At 41.3% G+C, this 16,392-nt stretch overlaps 1 protein-coding gene across 4 annotated transcripts; it reads left to right on the forward strand.

Annotated features, from left to right (window-relative positions):
• The first annotated feature begins 1,605 nt into the window (after positions 1-1,605).
• On the forward strand, positions 1,606-15,792 carry ZFP62 (ZFP62 zinc finger protein). 4 transcript variants are annotated; one of them, XM_036847018.1, is made up of 3 exons: positions 1,733-1,787; positions 9,988-10,079; positions 11,761-15,535. In XM_036847018.1, the coding sequence occupies exons 2-3, from the start codon at positions 10,073-10,075 to the stop codon at positions 14,475-14,477; spliced, it is 2,724 nt and encodes a 907-aa protein (XP_036702913.1). In that variant the 5' UTR covers positions 1,733-1,787; positions 9,988-10,072; the 3' UTR covers positions 14,478-15,535. The 4 variants fall into 4 exon arrangements, with proteins under 4 accessions (XP_036702914.1, XP_036702915.1, XP_036702913.1 ...); XM_036847017.1 differs by having other exon boundaries at positions 1,736-1,783; XM_036847019.1 differs by lacking the exon at positions 9,988-10,079 and having other exon boundaries at positions 1,606-1,787; positions 11,761-14,498.
• The last annotated feature ends 600 nt before the right edge of the window (positions 15,793-16,392 follow it).

The following is a 16,392-nucleotide window of genomic DNA, read 5'->3' on the forward strand; positions in this document are numbered from 1 at the left end:
TTTACCTGCATCTATAAAAAATGTAAAAAAAGTGTGGAAATGATGCTGAACATTTGCTCACTCAGAGCAGGCAGACAGCTAGATATGAGCAAAGAAAGGAGGGGCACAGGCCAAATGGCAGGAAACCATATATCTTCTGAACACCGGGGCTCCTTGGGCAAACAAAGAAAGCAGGAACCTCCAGACTGACAGGAAACCACATATTTTGGGGTGATGTGTCCTGGAGGCAAAGAAAGGTGAGAAAAGGTGGGAATCTCCAGTGTTCAAATGTAACTTTTTGCTCAATATGCCCTCATTACAATAAAATTAGCCTTGCAGATTAAAAGTTCCCATCATGCACCAATGCCATGACACTACCGATCAAGGCTAAATAAGGACAAAAATCACTCCTCCCCTCAGGAAGGTGGAGCTGGGATGAAAGTCAGGAAATACGACCCCAAACCTCTCCCTCCCCAATGAATATTCCTTCCATTCATTTCTGCACCCCACATCACCGGCTTGCCAAAGAAACTCAGGGTAGCTTACTCACCTGGGTCTGCCCGCTCTTCCTTTCAGAGCCTACTAGATAGCGCTTAAATCCTCACTTTCTTTCTTGACCTCCATGTCTCATCTCTGAATTTTTTCTGCCGTGAGACAAGAACCTACTCTCCTGTAACAACTACAGCGATAAGTAAAATCCATCCAAGTAACTTGCATATATTGAACTATTAAAAAATCCATCTTATTAAAAGTTGTGCTTCCAAAGCATTTCACTTTTTGTCTAAGAATTGATAGTAATATTGTGCAATATATATACTTTTATTAATAATTCAGAAAATACTTAACACGAGAAAAAAATTATAAACTTCTAATTTTGTTATGGAAATGCATGCCAGGGTGAACGATAAAACTTAAAGCATAAAACTAGTTTACATTAGAATCAAATTCAGTGATGCACATAGAACTAAAATATTTTAGATTAGGATAAAAACCCTGTGAGGGACATAAAGATACAGGTTCAAAGAAAACACCCAAAAAGGTATTCATTCTTAAAGAATGAGAAGCAGTTTGGTTGTTTTTTTTTTAAATGTCAGTATTCACAATGTGCCCTCAAAGTGTCTTATGCAATTACTTAAACTTAAGATAAAAGATATTTAGATGTTACTTTAAAGAAAGGATCGCTTTTCAGTCATTTCAATCTGGGGTTTCAGAAGCCGACACCGGAGGTCACTGCCCCGCTGCCGCCGCTGCAGAGTTGGTGTCAGGTCTGGTCCCTGCGCTGCCCGTCCGGGAGCGCTTCGCTTCGCTCTGAGGTCAGGAGCTCTCCAGCCGCCGCGTCCGCCCCTGTTAAGACCCTCAGGGGCCCCAGTCCCCGCCCTCTCCTCTGCCCTCATTCCTCCCTCCCGGGGTCGCCCACGCAGCCTCACTTTGTAACAAGTTACGTTCAAATACAGCTGTCATCAGGTGTTTATTCTACCGAGCCACTTATTTGCTTTATTGTCTGCCCCACCCCGGAACGTAAAGTCCTTGAAAACTGGAACTTCGTCAGTTCGCCCCTTGCTCGCGCCACAACGAGCGCCACAACGACTTATCTTGATAGTAAAGGAACAATACTCCCTCTGCGCCCAGGCCGTCGCAGAGCACCTCGGGTCACGTGCCCGAAACGGGAACTATCATCGAGTCAGTCCTCCAACCTCCCAGAGAGGACTCGGAAGTGCCCCAGAGCCGGCGTGAGTTTTTCCGGCCGGGCCGTCAGCGCTTTTGTCCCGCCGGCGGCCGGGCTCCCGCGGTGCCCCCACAGCCAGTACGTGAGTCCGAGGCCGCCCGGGCTCCCGCCCCCGGCCCTAACCTGCCACGCCCTTCCCTTCTTGGCAGGGTCCTAGCTACCCCTCGGGTCTCGGGCGGGATTCGGGAGGAAGCGCGCCCCCTCCCCACACATACATCAGGAAGCGAGTTTCGGGGAAGTGGAGGGGAGGGAAGATTTCGGGCCGGCCGAGGGGTTTAGGGCGCGCCCCTGGAATATAATGGGCTCCTTGCGCGCCCCACCTCCGGCTGTCCGAGCGGGTCAGGGCCGGGTTGGGGCTGCCCGGTGCGTGCAGAAGGGCTGGGGCCCCGCACCCGTGTTTTTCAACTCTTCGCTGCTGTTTCGAGCGGGAGGGGAACCCTGAAAATTAGTGCTTTAAAATAAGCCCCCGTGGCAGTTCAGTCTGGCCCTGGGATTTGAGAGAAAATACAAGCGTTGGAAGGGCCCCTCCCCCCACACCTTTATTTTTCTTTGATGGGGCAGTGATGTTGAGAGACTCTTATCGCAGGTGTGGATCGAGCCGCTGGGAGGCGCTTCTTGGCCTTCGCCCTAGGGGAGCTCACCTGTTTTACAGACAGGGGATCAGGTTGCCTGTAGCTGCCTCTCACAAGTTGAGAAGGAATTGACTAGGTCCCAGGGAGAAGAAGGTCGAGGAGGCTCCTAGACCTGGGGACAGCCTGTGGGAGCCCAGGCGTGGGGATGTGAATTAGAAATGGGGAATGCCGGGGCTGGGTGTGCTGCTCTAAGACTTTTGGACTAGGAGGCCACCAGGAGTGTTTTCTTTTTGAAGGCACGAGGATTTTTTCTTAAATAAGTTTTTGACTATGTAATGTATTCATATGGTTCAGATATTTAAAATATGAAAAGATGTCAGTGAAAAGGTTTTCTTCTGCCCAGCTGTCTGCCTAGGCCCAACCCCAGTAGATAACCAACCACATTTGTTAGGTTATTTGAGTGTATCTTCCCAGAGTTTCTTTATGCAAACACTGGCAGATTTGAATGTAGTTAGTTCCTCTTTTTTTTACACAGGTGGTAGGGTACTGTTCAGAGTTCTGCCCCTTGCTTCTTTTGCTAAATCTATGTTAGAGGTCATCGGAACACAAAGAGCTTTTTTTTAATACATTGCTGTGGTATTGGACTGGACATTGTTTGGATGTTTTGGATGTCCTGTAATTTTTTAGATCTATTCAGGCCATTTGCGTTGTTTCCAGTTTCTTTGTTACATCAAACAATGGCACATCCAGGGACATTGTACCAGGGCTTATCTGAGCAAGGGTTTTTAAAGAAGGGATTAACAATGATAAAAAAAATTTTGTTTTACATTAACTCTGCCAGTTATTGGTAGATTGTTAAATATGTCAATACATTATTATAATAAATCATGTAGAGTGTTTAAAGAACAAATTAAACCAAGTAGCTTTTCTCTCCTGAGACCTGTGTTTGTGATACTTAGCCTTACAGTAGCCTAATCAACCATCTATTAATGACTGTCTTCAAGCCAGTCTTTGCCCCTTTAGCTTCAGAAAATCTCCTTTGCTTACCTTATTCCTTAGGATGACTAGAAATCTCTTCTCCCCTACCGAGTTTGAGAGTGCTCTATTTCATTTTTTACTTTAAGGAAAAATCACCTTTAATCATAAGGATTAAGCAGTAGAACCAACTTATGTTAACCAATTACAATTCTGATACTCGTAAACTTAATGCAATAACTAAATCACAAATCGTACTCTCTCTCTTTCCATCTGCATATCAATTTTCTCACTTCTTAGTCTCATCTTTCATTTGTCCCATCCTCCCACTTCTGTCTTCTGAGTTGGTAAGCATTTTGCTCTCACATTCCCTCTTATTTTCTCTTTTTCTTTCTCTGGTCACCTCCAAGTCCAGTATAATATCCAAGAACTTAAGACACATAATTCAGATGGTAGATTGATTTGTGGAATATGGTTGGTACTCTGGAAATCCACGGTAGCTGCATTTGTTGCACCTGTTGCTTACTGAAGTCTGTTGTTAAGGCAGGAATTTTCAACCAGAGTGAGCCACAGTTCCTCTCTTGTGAGTTGTCTACTCTCTTGAGAAGTGGCTCCTGACTCTCCTGGGCAGGGATAGTAAGAATTACGGACAGATTCTTACTATCTGCATGTTCTTTTCTAGGCATTGGTGGTAGAATATGAACAGCATGAAGCACACATTTGCCCGGAGGTGTGGGTCATGTGTAATTTGGAAGGAGTGGATGGCTTTCTGTGGCTGAAACTTTTAACTGATGTAACTAGGTTATTGGGATGTAACCAGTTTTCTCTCTGTTGAAAACTGATTAGAGAGGAGTTCCCCATCATCAGCTTTGAGAACTTTTAAGAAATTAAACCTGTCTGTCCCTCTCTCTCTGCAGGAGTTGTGCTTTTGGAGCGATTCCTTTCTTGTGTCATAGGGGACACATGAGCTAGCCACCACATTAGTCTTGATTGGATTATAATAACCTCCTTCTAGACTGCAGGACTCAGTTCTCCCCCCGCCCCCAATCCATTCTCCCATTGCAACTAGTATGAGTGATCTGTATTTCTTTTAATTTTATATTATGAAAAAATGTAAACATAACAGGAAAGTAGAATAGTACAGTGAACTCCATACATCCATCACTCAGATTCAACAATTATTAGGATTTGGCTACATTTGTTTCCCTTTTCCCTTTTTCATTTTTCTTTGTTGAAGTATTTTAAAGGAAATTCCAGACATCATGCCATTTTATCCTAGCATACTTTAGTTTAAAAAAAAAAGATAATGGCCACAATGCCATTATCTTACACCATCCTAAATTAATTCTGATTCCTTGATTTTATCTAACAGGAATTGGTAGACTTCTGGGTCTATGGTCTGTTTTTGTATGGCCTGCAAGCTGAGAATGTTTTTTACATTTTTAAAGGGATGTTAAAAAGCAAAGCAAAGAGAAAAAAAGGAAAAGAAAAACAAGTAATAGAGTTGTATGTGGCCAACAAAACCTAAAGTGTCTTATGTCTGGCCCTTTACTTACTCCTGATTTGATCGAATAAGTGATCTTTCAAAATGCATATCCGAGTTTGTCCCTCTTTGCCTAAAACTCCTCGGGATCAAGTCTGGACTCCTTAGTATGATGGGCAGAGCCTGGTGCAGCCCTTATTTTTGCCCACTTATCCAGCTCTGCCTGCCATCTTCTGTTCCAGATGTCCAGAGGGTGGTGGACACCAGCCCCTTTGCACCTGCTCTTCCCTCTGTTAGAACTATTCCTCTCTTCTTGAAGCTCTTCCTAGTTCTTTGAAGCAGAGTCTATCTCTACCCCTTCTTCCATCATCCATGCCTAGTGTCTGCCATTTTTATTGTGTGTTGGTTGTTTTCCTGCCAGACTCTCATACTAGTTTGCAAGTCCTTATTGGCCAGGACTTGTCTTTTCCATCTCTGTGTCCCTAGGACTAGCCCAGTGGCTGGAGAGAAAAGTAGGATATGGATCATTATATAATTTCGCTGGGCAACACTCAGTCGCAGAGATAACTGAGATACTAGAATGTATCTTCAGTATTGTTTGTAAGGATAACTTAATATTTTGTTATTCTCTTGACTGTCTTTACAATTTAGCAGCTGTCTTAGTCCTTGTGGGCTGCTATAACAAAATACCACAGACTAAGTGGCTTATAAACAACAAATTTATTTTACATAGTTCTGGATGCTGGGAAGTCCAAGACCAAGGCCCCAAGGGGTCTCTGTGGTATCTCTTTTCTAAGAACACTAACCCCATTCATGAAGGCTCCACTCTCATAACCTAAGTATCTCCCACAGACTTCCCACTTCTAATACCATCATTATGTTTTAGTGCTTTTCTGCCTGTGTTTTCGACTGAAGTCTTCTTAGTCTTAGTATTGATTAATATGAATTTCATTGCAAACCATCTGTTTTCAGTGAAGCTACACATTTATATTGCTCTGTTTTGATTTGTCATTAAGGGGATTGGATGAACTACAATCAGATGATGGGAAACTCTGCTTCCACCCAAACAGAGGAGGTTAAGCAGGGCTAGAACAGGGAGACTCCTGGAGTCTGCCTAGGTTAGAGAGGTAAACAGTGAAGTATTTGTGATTTCATGTAGACCCGGCCAGTCAGCAGCCAATCAAACAAGGAATCCGAGAGGACATGAAGGGAACTGAGAATTAGCCTGTCAGAGAGAGGGGAAAGGGTCCATCTGGGTCAAGCATTAGTAAGTGTGGTGTCAGCAAGGGGTGAATTAGCATGGCCCCTTTGGTGTTTAGCAAGTCATTCCAGCTGGCCAGATGCGGAAGGCTTCAAGCACACTAGGTAGCCTGGAAACACCCACTGGAGAGTGTTCACATGTGCATTTTACAAAATTCTTGACAGTTATTGGAAGAGAATTGGAAAGGGATAAGAACGAAGGTAGGAGACTATGGCAGGAGTTCAGAAGGGAATTTAGGAGGGCTTAAACTAAGGCCCTAGCAGTGGGAATGGAGTGGGGGGTGGCGACACGAGAACTGTGTAGGCAGTGGAATCAGCTGGTCTTAAGCGGTCTTTTGGATGTGGAGTGGTGAGGGAAAGAGAAGTGCCCGAGACGGGTGGATATGAGGCTCTATAATTGAAGAGAGGAGTGTGGGCCAGAGATGAGGTTCTACAAGACAGCTTGTAGGAACCACGCATATATATGGGACTGCCCAGGGAGAGCATGTAGAGTCACAAGAGGAGAGGTTCAAGACAGAACAGGGAGCCAGGAACATCCAAGGGCTAGGGTGGGGGGAGTCAGCACCTGGCCCTGAAGAAGCTAATGCAGCATGGTCTGAGTGGAAGAATTCAGATTAAATAGATGAGGCATGAGGGGAGACGGGACATGAAGACCACTTTTCCAAGACACAACTGTGAACAGGAGACAGGATGGCGAAAGCAGTACCTGGAGGGGAAGGTATAGTTGAGAGAATTTTAAATTTACATTTTGACATTTTAAAACTTTTTATTTGGAAATAATTTCAAACATATAGAAAAATTTCAAGAGTAAGAATAGTGAAAAAAATACCCTTTACTCATTTACCTGTGATTAACATTCTACTTCATTTTGTCTTCTCTCTCTTGCTCTTTCATGCATATATATCCATCTATCTATCTATCTACTTTTTTCCTAAACCATTTGAGGGTAACTTACGTACATCATGCATGGCCCTTTATCCCTAAACACTTCAGCGTATATTTATAGGGATATTCTCTTGCATAACTACAGTATAATTGTCAACTTGAATAAATTTAAAGTTGATATTACTTTTGCCTAACTTATCATACATACTCCAGTTCTATCAGTTGGCACGATTATTTTTTATAAAGCTTGTCCCTTCACTACATATCCAGGTGAGGTCAGGTATTGAATTTGTGGTCAAATCTCTGCAGTCTTCTTTCATATGGAACATTTCTATAGCCTTTCTTTGTCTTTTATGAAAATGACATTTTTGAAGAATACAAATAGCTTTTAGTAGAATGTTCTTTATTTTGGATTTATCTGATCTACCTGATGTTTCCTTGTTTCATTTCAGGTAATGCATTCTTATCAGTGATGTGTCCTTCTCAGGGCATCACTTCTGGAAGCACATGATGTTTATCTGCCCCCACTGGCAATATTAACTTAAGACCCCTAGCCAAGATTCTCCACTGTGTAATTACTATTTTACCTCTTGCGGTCTATGGGGGAATATTTTAAGACCATGCATATATCCTGCTCCTTGTCAGAATTTCCCCCTAGATTTAGAATCCATTGATAATTCTCCCCTGATCCAGTCTTTACCTTGATAGTTGCAGAATGCTGAGTTTTTTCTTGCAACTCTACTACTCCCTCCACATTTTCCAACCGGCCCTGGCATTCTGCTGTCAGCAAGAGGCCTCCCTTTCTCCCCTATTTGTGCCTGTATGGACTCATGAAATCCTATTTTCAATGGCTTACGATTCTTTACATAATCATTATTATGGAACCTAAATTCGGTGTTGAAGCTGGGTCTTGTGCCCACATTTTTGTTTTGTGTTGTTTTAAGCATCTCCTTATTTGCTGGCATAACAGGATGTCTCAGCTCCTTTTGTACCTATCCTGCCCCCAGCCTGGAATCCTCCTGCTTCCTTTTACTAGGTTATGGTAGTAGAGACCCAGAGCAAGGTGCTAGATGTGTGCATGTTAACTCAGGTATTTTTGCTTCTTAGCTATCAGCAGACAGAGCTAGAGAATATATGTACATTTACACACGTATACATACAAATTTAAATACATGTGAATATACACTTATATGATGTGCACATTTATATATAATTTAGAAATCATGAGTTCACACCAGTACCTCCAATTTGTCCACAAAGGGTTCTTTCTTATCTTCCCCTGTTCCATATTTTTATATTCCTTCTTCCTCCAGGAGGGCCCTGGCTCTCAACTAAATCAACCCATTTACTCAGTCTCATAATAGATCTAAAATTGTTTCTGAATTGCTTTGCCCATTCCACTACAGAAAGCAAACCTGCTAAAAAGGATTGTTTGCAGCTCTTCCCCACTTCCCCCTCCAGCCTTCCCAAGACTGAGAGTATATAGTATAGTCACATACTATGTACCCAAGTGACATGGGTTAGTTGTTTGTTTCTTTTTGTTTCCTTCTTGTTATGGTATTCATGTGAAACACAAATGAGTTAATTTGTTTCTGTTCACTTTCTGGTTTCACTTTACTGTTGTCCAATTTTCTCACTGATTTAATTTTATTCTTTGAATCTGCAGAACATGATCATGCTTCCACGAGTAAAGACTATACAAAAAGCTGTACTCTGAGCGTCTCTCTCCCCTCTCGCTTCTGTTCTGTTCCCCCGCCCTACCCCTTATAGGTAACAGGCTTCACTGTTCTGTGGATTCTCTCATTACTGAAAAGATAAGCAGCTGTATGCTTGTTTTTTTATTTTCTTACGTAGAATGTAGCATATATGCTTTTTTTCACTTTACAACCTATCATGGAAATTGCTTCCTATCAATTTATAGAAATGTTCCTCATTCTTTTTTAGTTCTCCAGTGTGTATATGTGCCATAGTTTATTTAACCAGTCTTCTGTGCTTGGACGTGTAGGTAGTTTTCCAAATTTTGTAATTAAAAATAAGGCTACAATGAATAACTTTGTGCACATATACTTTTGTATTGTTGGAAGTGTATCTTTGGTATGAATTCCTAGATGGGATTTCTCAATTAGAGAATAATGCATACATAGTTGTGTAGATATTGGCAAATTTCCTTCAACAGGGGTTATGCCAGTTTGCATTCCCAGTATTGGATGAGAGTGCCTGTTTTCCCACAGCCTCACCCACAGAGCATATTGTTAAGTTTTTGAATATTTGCCAATCTGATAGATGAGAAAGGGGATCTTTGTATAGTTCTTATTTGCATTTCTCTTATGAGTGAAATTGAAAACATGTTTAAGGGCCATTTTAGTTTTTCTTTTTGTGAATTGTCTTCATGTCTTTTGCCCATTTTTCTGTAGGATTTTTAGTCTCTTTTTCTTCAACTTTTAAAAATTCTTTGTATATTAGAGATATTATCACTTATATAAGCACTTATATATGATGTATGTTGCAAATATTTTCTTCCACCTATCATATATTTGTTGATTTTGCTTACGGTATTTTTGCCATGCAATTTTACTTTTATTTCTATATAGTCCAATTTATTAATCTTTTCGTTTATTGCATCTGGGTCATAGAAAACTTTCTCTGTACTTAGGTTATGGAGGCATTCACCCATGTTTTCTTCTAGCATTTGTATAGTGTTTTTAATATTTAGAGATCTGCTATGTTTGGAGTTTATTCCTGTGAATGGTGTAAAGAATGGATCTAATTTTATTTTTTTCCAAATGGCTTTATACTTGTTCCAACACTATTAAAAAACCGTTTTTGCCTCAATAATTTGATATACCATCTTTATCATATACTTGATTTCTATGTGTAATTGGGATTATTCTGAATTTTTATTCTATTCTGTTTATTTATATACCAATACCACACTGTTTTAGTTATAGCAGCCTTTTGGCATATTTAGATATCTAGTATGGTTAGTTCTCCTCCCTTGTAGCTCTTCCTTTTCTTTTTTTCCCCCTGACAAATTTTGTGTGTTTGCCTGGCAGTTTTAGGGGATTCGTTTTATGGCTGTAGAAACTTGAACATCTTTCTCTTCTCAGGGCTGGGGGTGAGTAGAGGTAGAGGGGCCAAGGCCAAAGGGAATGGATGGAGCAAGGTCCCTGATGTGATGGGAGCAGGATTCAGATGAAAGGTGTGTTGCTGTTGATGGTCTGGAATTCCACTGCCCACCCAGTAGCACTCACATTTTAAATGGTATGGACTGCTCTGCCCAAGGTAGTAAAGAAAGGGAGCAAGGAACTAGGTCATGCCAGCATTCCTCAGTGACTGCTAATGATCTCTTACCTAATATTACTTAATAGTCATTTTGTGAGCTTTCTCAGATGAACCACCTTTTTAAAATGTCTACTGAGTGATTCTTTATTTTATCTTCCTGGTGATATTCTGGGTTACTAGCTCCTCCTGTTCCATAAATTTTAATTCAGAGTCCATCATTCCAATCCCATAAGCATAAGTTGGATCATGAGTGTGATTCTTTATATGTGTCTACTCCAGAGTATATATCTTACTTTTAGTGCCCTTGCTTTCTCGTCACATGTTCACATATAGTTTCTAAGTAGAACTACAGAGTACCGACCAAGAGGGTCTGATACCCAGGGTAAGAGGGGAAGTCTGAACTTTAACTAAGTCTAATCACAAATGTCTAAATGTCTAAGGTTGGGGAACAACTAGTTTAGAACTGTTTCTTTTGTTCTCAAGAGTCAGTCTTTTAGCAGGTGGATGCTGATGGAGTGCCAGCTGTGTGTAGAGTGCCTTCAGGGGAACAGAGAGTCACTGCCTGGGCCTTAAAATCTGCTTTGAGAAGGGGTTTACCTTTCCTGAGTCCTGTGGTTTATCCTGAGGTTCTAGCCCTGATCCAGTAACCTGACCTTGATTAAATAATAAAATAGATGGTATAGCATATAGAACTACCCAAGTGACTGGCATTGTTCTCCATACCTTATATATGTTATTTAATGTAATACTCACAACAGTTCTGTTGCCCTCATTTTACAGGTGAGGAAACTGTGGCATAAAGAGGTTAAATAACTTTCTTGAGGTCATACAGCTAGGTATTTGAACCTAGGCAGTATTATTATCCTTTGCTTGATGGTTTGTGTTTTAGCTTCTGATCTTTGATATGCTCTGATTGTAGTTAGCCTGTTCATAAAGTAGGAGTGAAAGCCTCTGCCTGGCAAGCCAGAGTGTGTTCTTCCATATAGAGTTCCTCCCTGACTAACCGCTCTCCAGGGTCAGTGTTTTCCTTGGAAGGGAAATCTAGGAGGGCCACACCAACGACAGGCAGCAGCAGCTTGTTTTCTTTCTCATGTCTGACATGACTGTCCTCATGATTTCATAACCAATTCCCCAATACCTCTACTCATGTACTGATTTAGTTTTGCTTGCCTGCCCTCTGCTGATTATGTCTTCTTAGCTTTTGTTTTATTACTCTTTCAGTCTCCTATTTTTCAGAAATTACTTTTACCCACTGTTTGTTTTTCCAGGACTAGGTGGCATTTTTCAGAAATTGATCAATGTTGCCTTTGGTTCTGTGCGTCATTCCAACCCGTTTCAACTTGCCCTCATACTAAGCTGTTATGCAAGAATAGAAAAGCTCTCTGTTCCATTGACAATCCATGGCTCTAGCATTTTAGCATTAGCTCCACAGGGACAGAAATTTTGGCATGTCCACCACTGTATCCCCAGCAGTTAAAAATGGTACCTATCACACAGCATGTAGTCAATAAACATTTGTTGAGTGAATGAGTGAATTTGGATGTAATTCCTTCAGTTTCTTCTAAAGTGAAGGTATCATTTTCATTTTCTTGGTTTAGTGTCACATTTGAAGACGAGGGGCACTGAGGATGAGGAATCAACTGAAAAGTGTGAAAATATTGGAAATGCAGAATCTGTGTGGCCAAAAGTGGAAGGTCTTCACAAGGATCATATGCAGGAATCTAAGGTTGGTGAAACTTGTGATTGGGATAGCAAGGTAGAGAATCAGATGGAAAAGCCTGAGGGAAAAAGAATGAAGGAAGACAAAAGTGGCATCAGGGAAAAGATTGGCAAAACCAAGAATACAGCAAATATAAAGACAGAACAGGAAGATGTGGCATCTGAGAAAAGCTTACATCTGAGCTCAAAACATGTTACACACCAGCCTGTCTGTATAGAACAGAAAAGCAGTGAAAAAGGCAAATGTGTGGAGAGCATTAATGGAAACTCTCATCCCAGTCTACAGCAGAAAACCAGTGCTGTTAAGAAATCACATAAATGTGATGACTGTGGGAAATCCTTCAAATATAATTCCCGACTTGTTCAACATAAAATTATGCACACTGGTGAAAAACGCTATGAGTGTGATGACTGTGGAGGGACTTTCCGGAGCAGCTCGAGCCTTCGAGTCCACAAGCGGATCCATACTGGGGAGAAGCCGTACAAGTGTGAGGAATGTGGGAAAGCCTACATGTCCTACTCCAGCCTTATAAACCACAAAAGCACCCATTCTGGGGAAAAGAACTGTAAGTGTGATGAGTGTGGAAAATCCTTCAATTATAGCTCTGTTTTGGACCAGCATAAAAGGATCCACACTGGGGAGAAGCCCTATGAATGTGGTGAGTGTGGGAAGGCCTTCAGGAACAGTTCTGGTCTCAGAGTCCACAAAAGGATCCACACAGGTGAGAAGCCCTATGAATGTGACATCTGTGGGAAAACCTTCAGTAATAGCTCTGGCCTTAGAGTCCACAAAAGGATTCACACAGGGGAGAAGCCCTATGAATGTGATGAGTGTGGGAAGGCCTTCATTACTTGCAGAACACTTCTAAATCATAAAAGCATCCACTTTGGAGATAAACCTTATAAATGTGATGAGTGTGAGAAATCGTTTAATTATAGCTCTCTCCTCATTCAGCATAAAGTCATCCACACTGGAGAGAAACCTTATGAATGTGATGAATGTGGGAAGGCCTTCAGGAACAGCTCAGGCCTTATAGTGCATAAAAGGATCCACACAGGAGAGAAACCTTACAAATGTGATGTCTGTGGCAAAGCATTCAGCTATAGCTCAGGCCTTGCAGTCCATAAAAGCATTCACCCTGGGAAGAAAGCCCATGAATGTAAGGAGTGTGGAAAATCATTCAGTTATAACTCACTTCTTCTTCAGCATAAAACGATTCACACTGGAGAGAGACCTTATGTATGTGATGTGTGTGGAAAAACTTTCAGAAACAATTCAGGACTCAAAGTCCACAGGCGGCTTCACACTGGGGAAAAACCATATAAGTGTGATGTGTGTGGAAAAGCCTATATCTCACGCTCTAGCCTTAAAAACCACAAAGGAATCCATCTTGGGGAGAAGCCCTATAAATGTAGTTATTGTGAGAAATCCTTCAATTACAGCTCTGCCCTTGAACAGCATAAAAGGATTCATACAAGGGAGAAACCCTTTGGGTGTGATGAGTGTGGAAAAGCCTTCAGAAATAATTCAGGCCTTAAAGTACATAAACGAATCCACACTGGGGAGAGACCTTACAAATGTGAAGAATGTGGGAAAGCCTACATCTCACTCTCAAGCCTTATAAATCATAAAAGTGTACACCCTGGGGAAAAGCCCTATAAGTGTGATGAGTGTGAAAAAGCCTTCATCACATACCGAACCCTTATAAATCACAAAAAAATTCATCTTGGGGAGAAGCCCTACAAATGCGATGTGTGTGAGAAATCTTTTAATTACACCTCACTCCTTTCTCAACACAGAAGGGTCCACACTAGAGAGAAACCTTATGAATGTGACAGGTGTGAGAAGGTCTTCAGAAACAACTCAAGCCTTAAAGTGCATAAAAGAATCCATACTGGTGAGAAGCCCTATGAATGTGACGTGTGTGGAAAAGCGTACATCTCACACTCAAGCCTTATTAACCATAAAAGTACCCACCCTGGCAAGACACCCTACACATGTGATGAATGTGGAAAAGCTTTTTTCTCAAGCAGAACTCTTATAAGCCATAAAAGAGTCCATCTTGGGGAGAAACCCTTCAAATGTGTTGAGTGTGGGAAATCTTTTAGTTACAGCTCTCTCCTTTCTCAACACAAGAGGATCCATACAGGGGAAAAACCCTATGTGTGCGATAGGTGTGGGAAGGCATTCAGGAACAGCTCAGGCCTCACAGTGCATAGAAGGATCCACACAGGTGAGAAACCCTATAGATGCGATGAGTGTGGGAAGGCATACATTTCACACTCAAGTCTTATCAACCATAAAGGTGTCCACAGTGGGCAGCAGCCGTATAATTGTGAGTGTGGGAAATCCTTCAATTACAGATCAGTCCTTGACCAACACAAAAGGATCCACACTGGAAAGAAGCCATACCAATGTAACGAGTGTGGGAAGGCTTTCAATATCAGATCGAATCTCACCAAGCATAAAAGAACCCATATTGGGGAGGAATCTTTAAATGTGACAAATATGGGAAGTCATAGTAGTGCATCACAGAAGAGAACTCATGAGGGAGGGAATGCTCTGGATGGGACCAGGAAGAGCATGTCTCTGTAGGAGGCAGAGCTTACCTAGTATTAGAGAACCCAAATGGAAGAAAAATCTTATAAGAGTGTCTGAGGTCCTTGCTCATGGCTTATAATTTACATAGTATAAGTGAAACCATGAGTAATTTTTTTCTCTGTGATTTTCAATCATAGCCAGCAAGGAAGGTTCCAGTGTCAAAGTAGTTGAGCCCTTATGGAATATAAAATAGTTCGTACTGGGGATAAAACCTATCAAAGTTATGGAGTATGAGAAAACCTTCAAAATAAGTAGATATTTCTGGACATAAAAAACAGATGAGAAAAAGACTTCAATTAGAAGTCTCATAGTCACCATCAGAAAGTTCATATTTGGGTAAGTTATGTGAATAGAAATGTAGGAAATTCAGGTGTAGCTTTGAATTCCAATTATCCATTGGTCAGTGGAAAAGATCCAAGAAGGACCTCCAGTAGGCAAATTCAGGGAGAGGCAGGCTTCAGGGAATATAAATTAATATCATAGTGATCATGAAGAATAACTTTGATTTAACTGATTTGCGGGGAGTGATGACAACTTCTGAAACAAAATTTGGATTTCATGGTAGGAAATGTAAAAAGTGTAGACTTATAAATCTAACAGGAGATAGGAGAGAGTCACTCATAAATAAATTCAAGTTGATTGGACTGTTGTAATGTTGTGATATATATTATTGAATGGGTGAAACTTTAAAATTTTTCAAATGAACCCTCTCAATGAATGATAAATGTGTGATAAGTGAAAACCTCACACATTAGCTACAAATGAAGAGTTCTACCACGGACAGAAATTCAGCACATTCAATAACTAATGGAACACATCTTCAACATGAATTTGTACCTTACACAAAAAGAATTGATTCAGGGATTCCTATGAATAGGAATGATGAGAAGGAGAGCATTTTATTGCAAGAGCTAAAAAGCTAAGTAGCTACCAGTAATGGAGGAATAGGAGGAAATTCGTGCTTCTTAACAATCCTGTTAAATGTTTGATTGTGTTATTGTAAAGATTTCATGCACTGCGTGTGTGTATTGTCTGTTGTAAAATGTTGTGAATACTTTATTCAGGGCTCACTCTCGGCCATGAAGAGCCAGATAGTTGTGGCAAGGTAAGGTGAAACTCCAATAAAGGAATTCTTCAAAAGTAAACAGGCTGTGACATACTTTAGGTGGAGTATCATACAGAGAGAGCCATTTGTGTGTCTTATCTTTGGGGGGTAAGTTATACCAGATCCAAACCAAGGAGTGCCCAGGGGACTCATCCCACAGGGCTAGTAGCTCACATTTCATGAGAAATTAGGTTGTGCCTCCACCAGGAGAAGTGCAAATTGGATTAATCCTCATACTAGGGCTGGATCATAACCCCTGGGAGTGGACAGGCTGTGTGAGTGATGAGTCACAACATAGAAACAGTTCTCTTGGGAACAGGTAGAATTTAACAATATATTGTTAACTATGTATAAGACTATTAACTAGGTAACTCAAAGAGTGAAAAGCGAGTCTTCTGAGAATTAAGTAACCTGTCTGGGAATACTCCAGGTGGGGCTTATCAGTAGAGACCGAGTTGTAAGTCAGGTCTCTCTGGCTCCAAAATCCACTGTTTACAAGAGAATAGTCTCTGGTCAGATAGTTTTCTGATTCTCTCTAGGATTCCTGTTTCCATACATACAGTTTCCATGCCTCTCTTTAGAAGTATTTCTTTCACTTTGCCTCCAAACAAGGTAAGTTTTGATGGAGGAGGGTGGAGGTGGGGGAGGGATGGTTGTAGAAAAGGGAGAGGGAAAGAGCATTTCTGCCACTCAATTCCACTTTGAAATGTCATGACCACACTTGGTCTTTGTCCTTCTCTACATGCAGCACTGGCAAACCTGACCCTATCCACAGACTTGGATTAGTTTATTCAGCAAATACTT

Source organism: Balaenoptera musculus, chromosome 3 (genome assembly GCF_009873245.2).
Source record: "Balaenoptera musculus isolate JJ_BM4_2016_0621 chromosome 3, mBalMus1.pri.v3, whole genome shotgun sequence".
Taxonomy (NCBI): domain Eukaryota; kingdom Metazoa; phylum Chordata; class Mammalia; order Artiodactyla; family Balaenopteridae; genus Balaenoptera; species Balaenoptera musculus.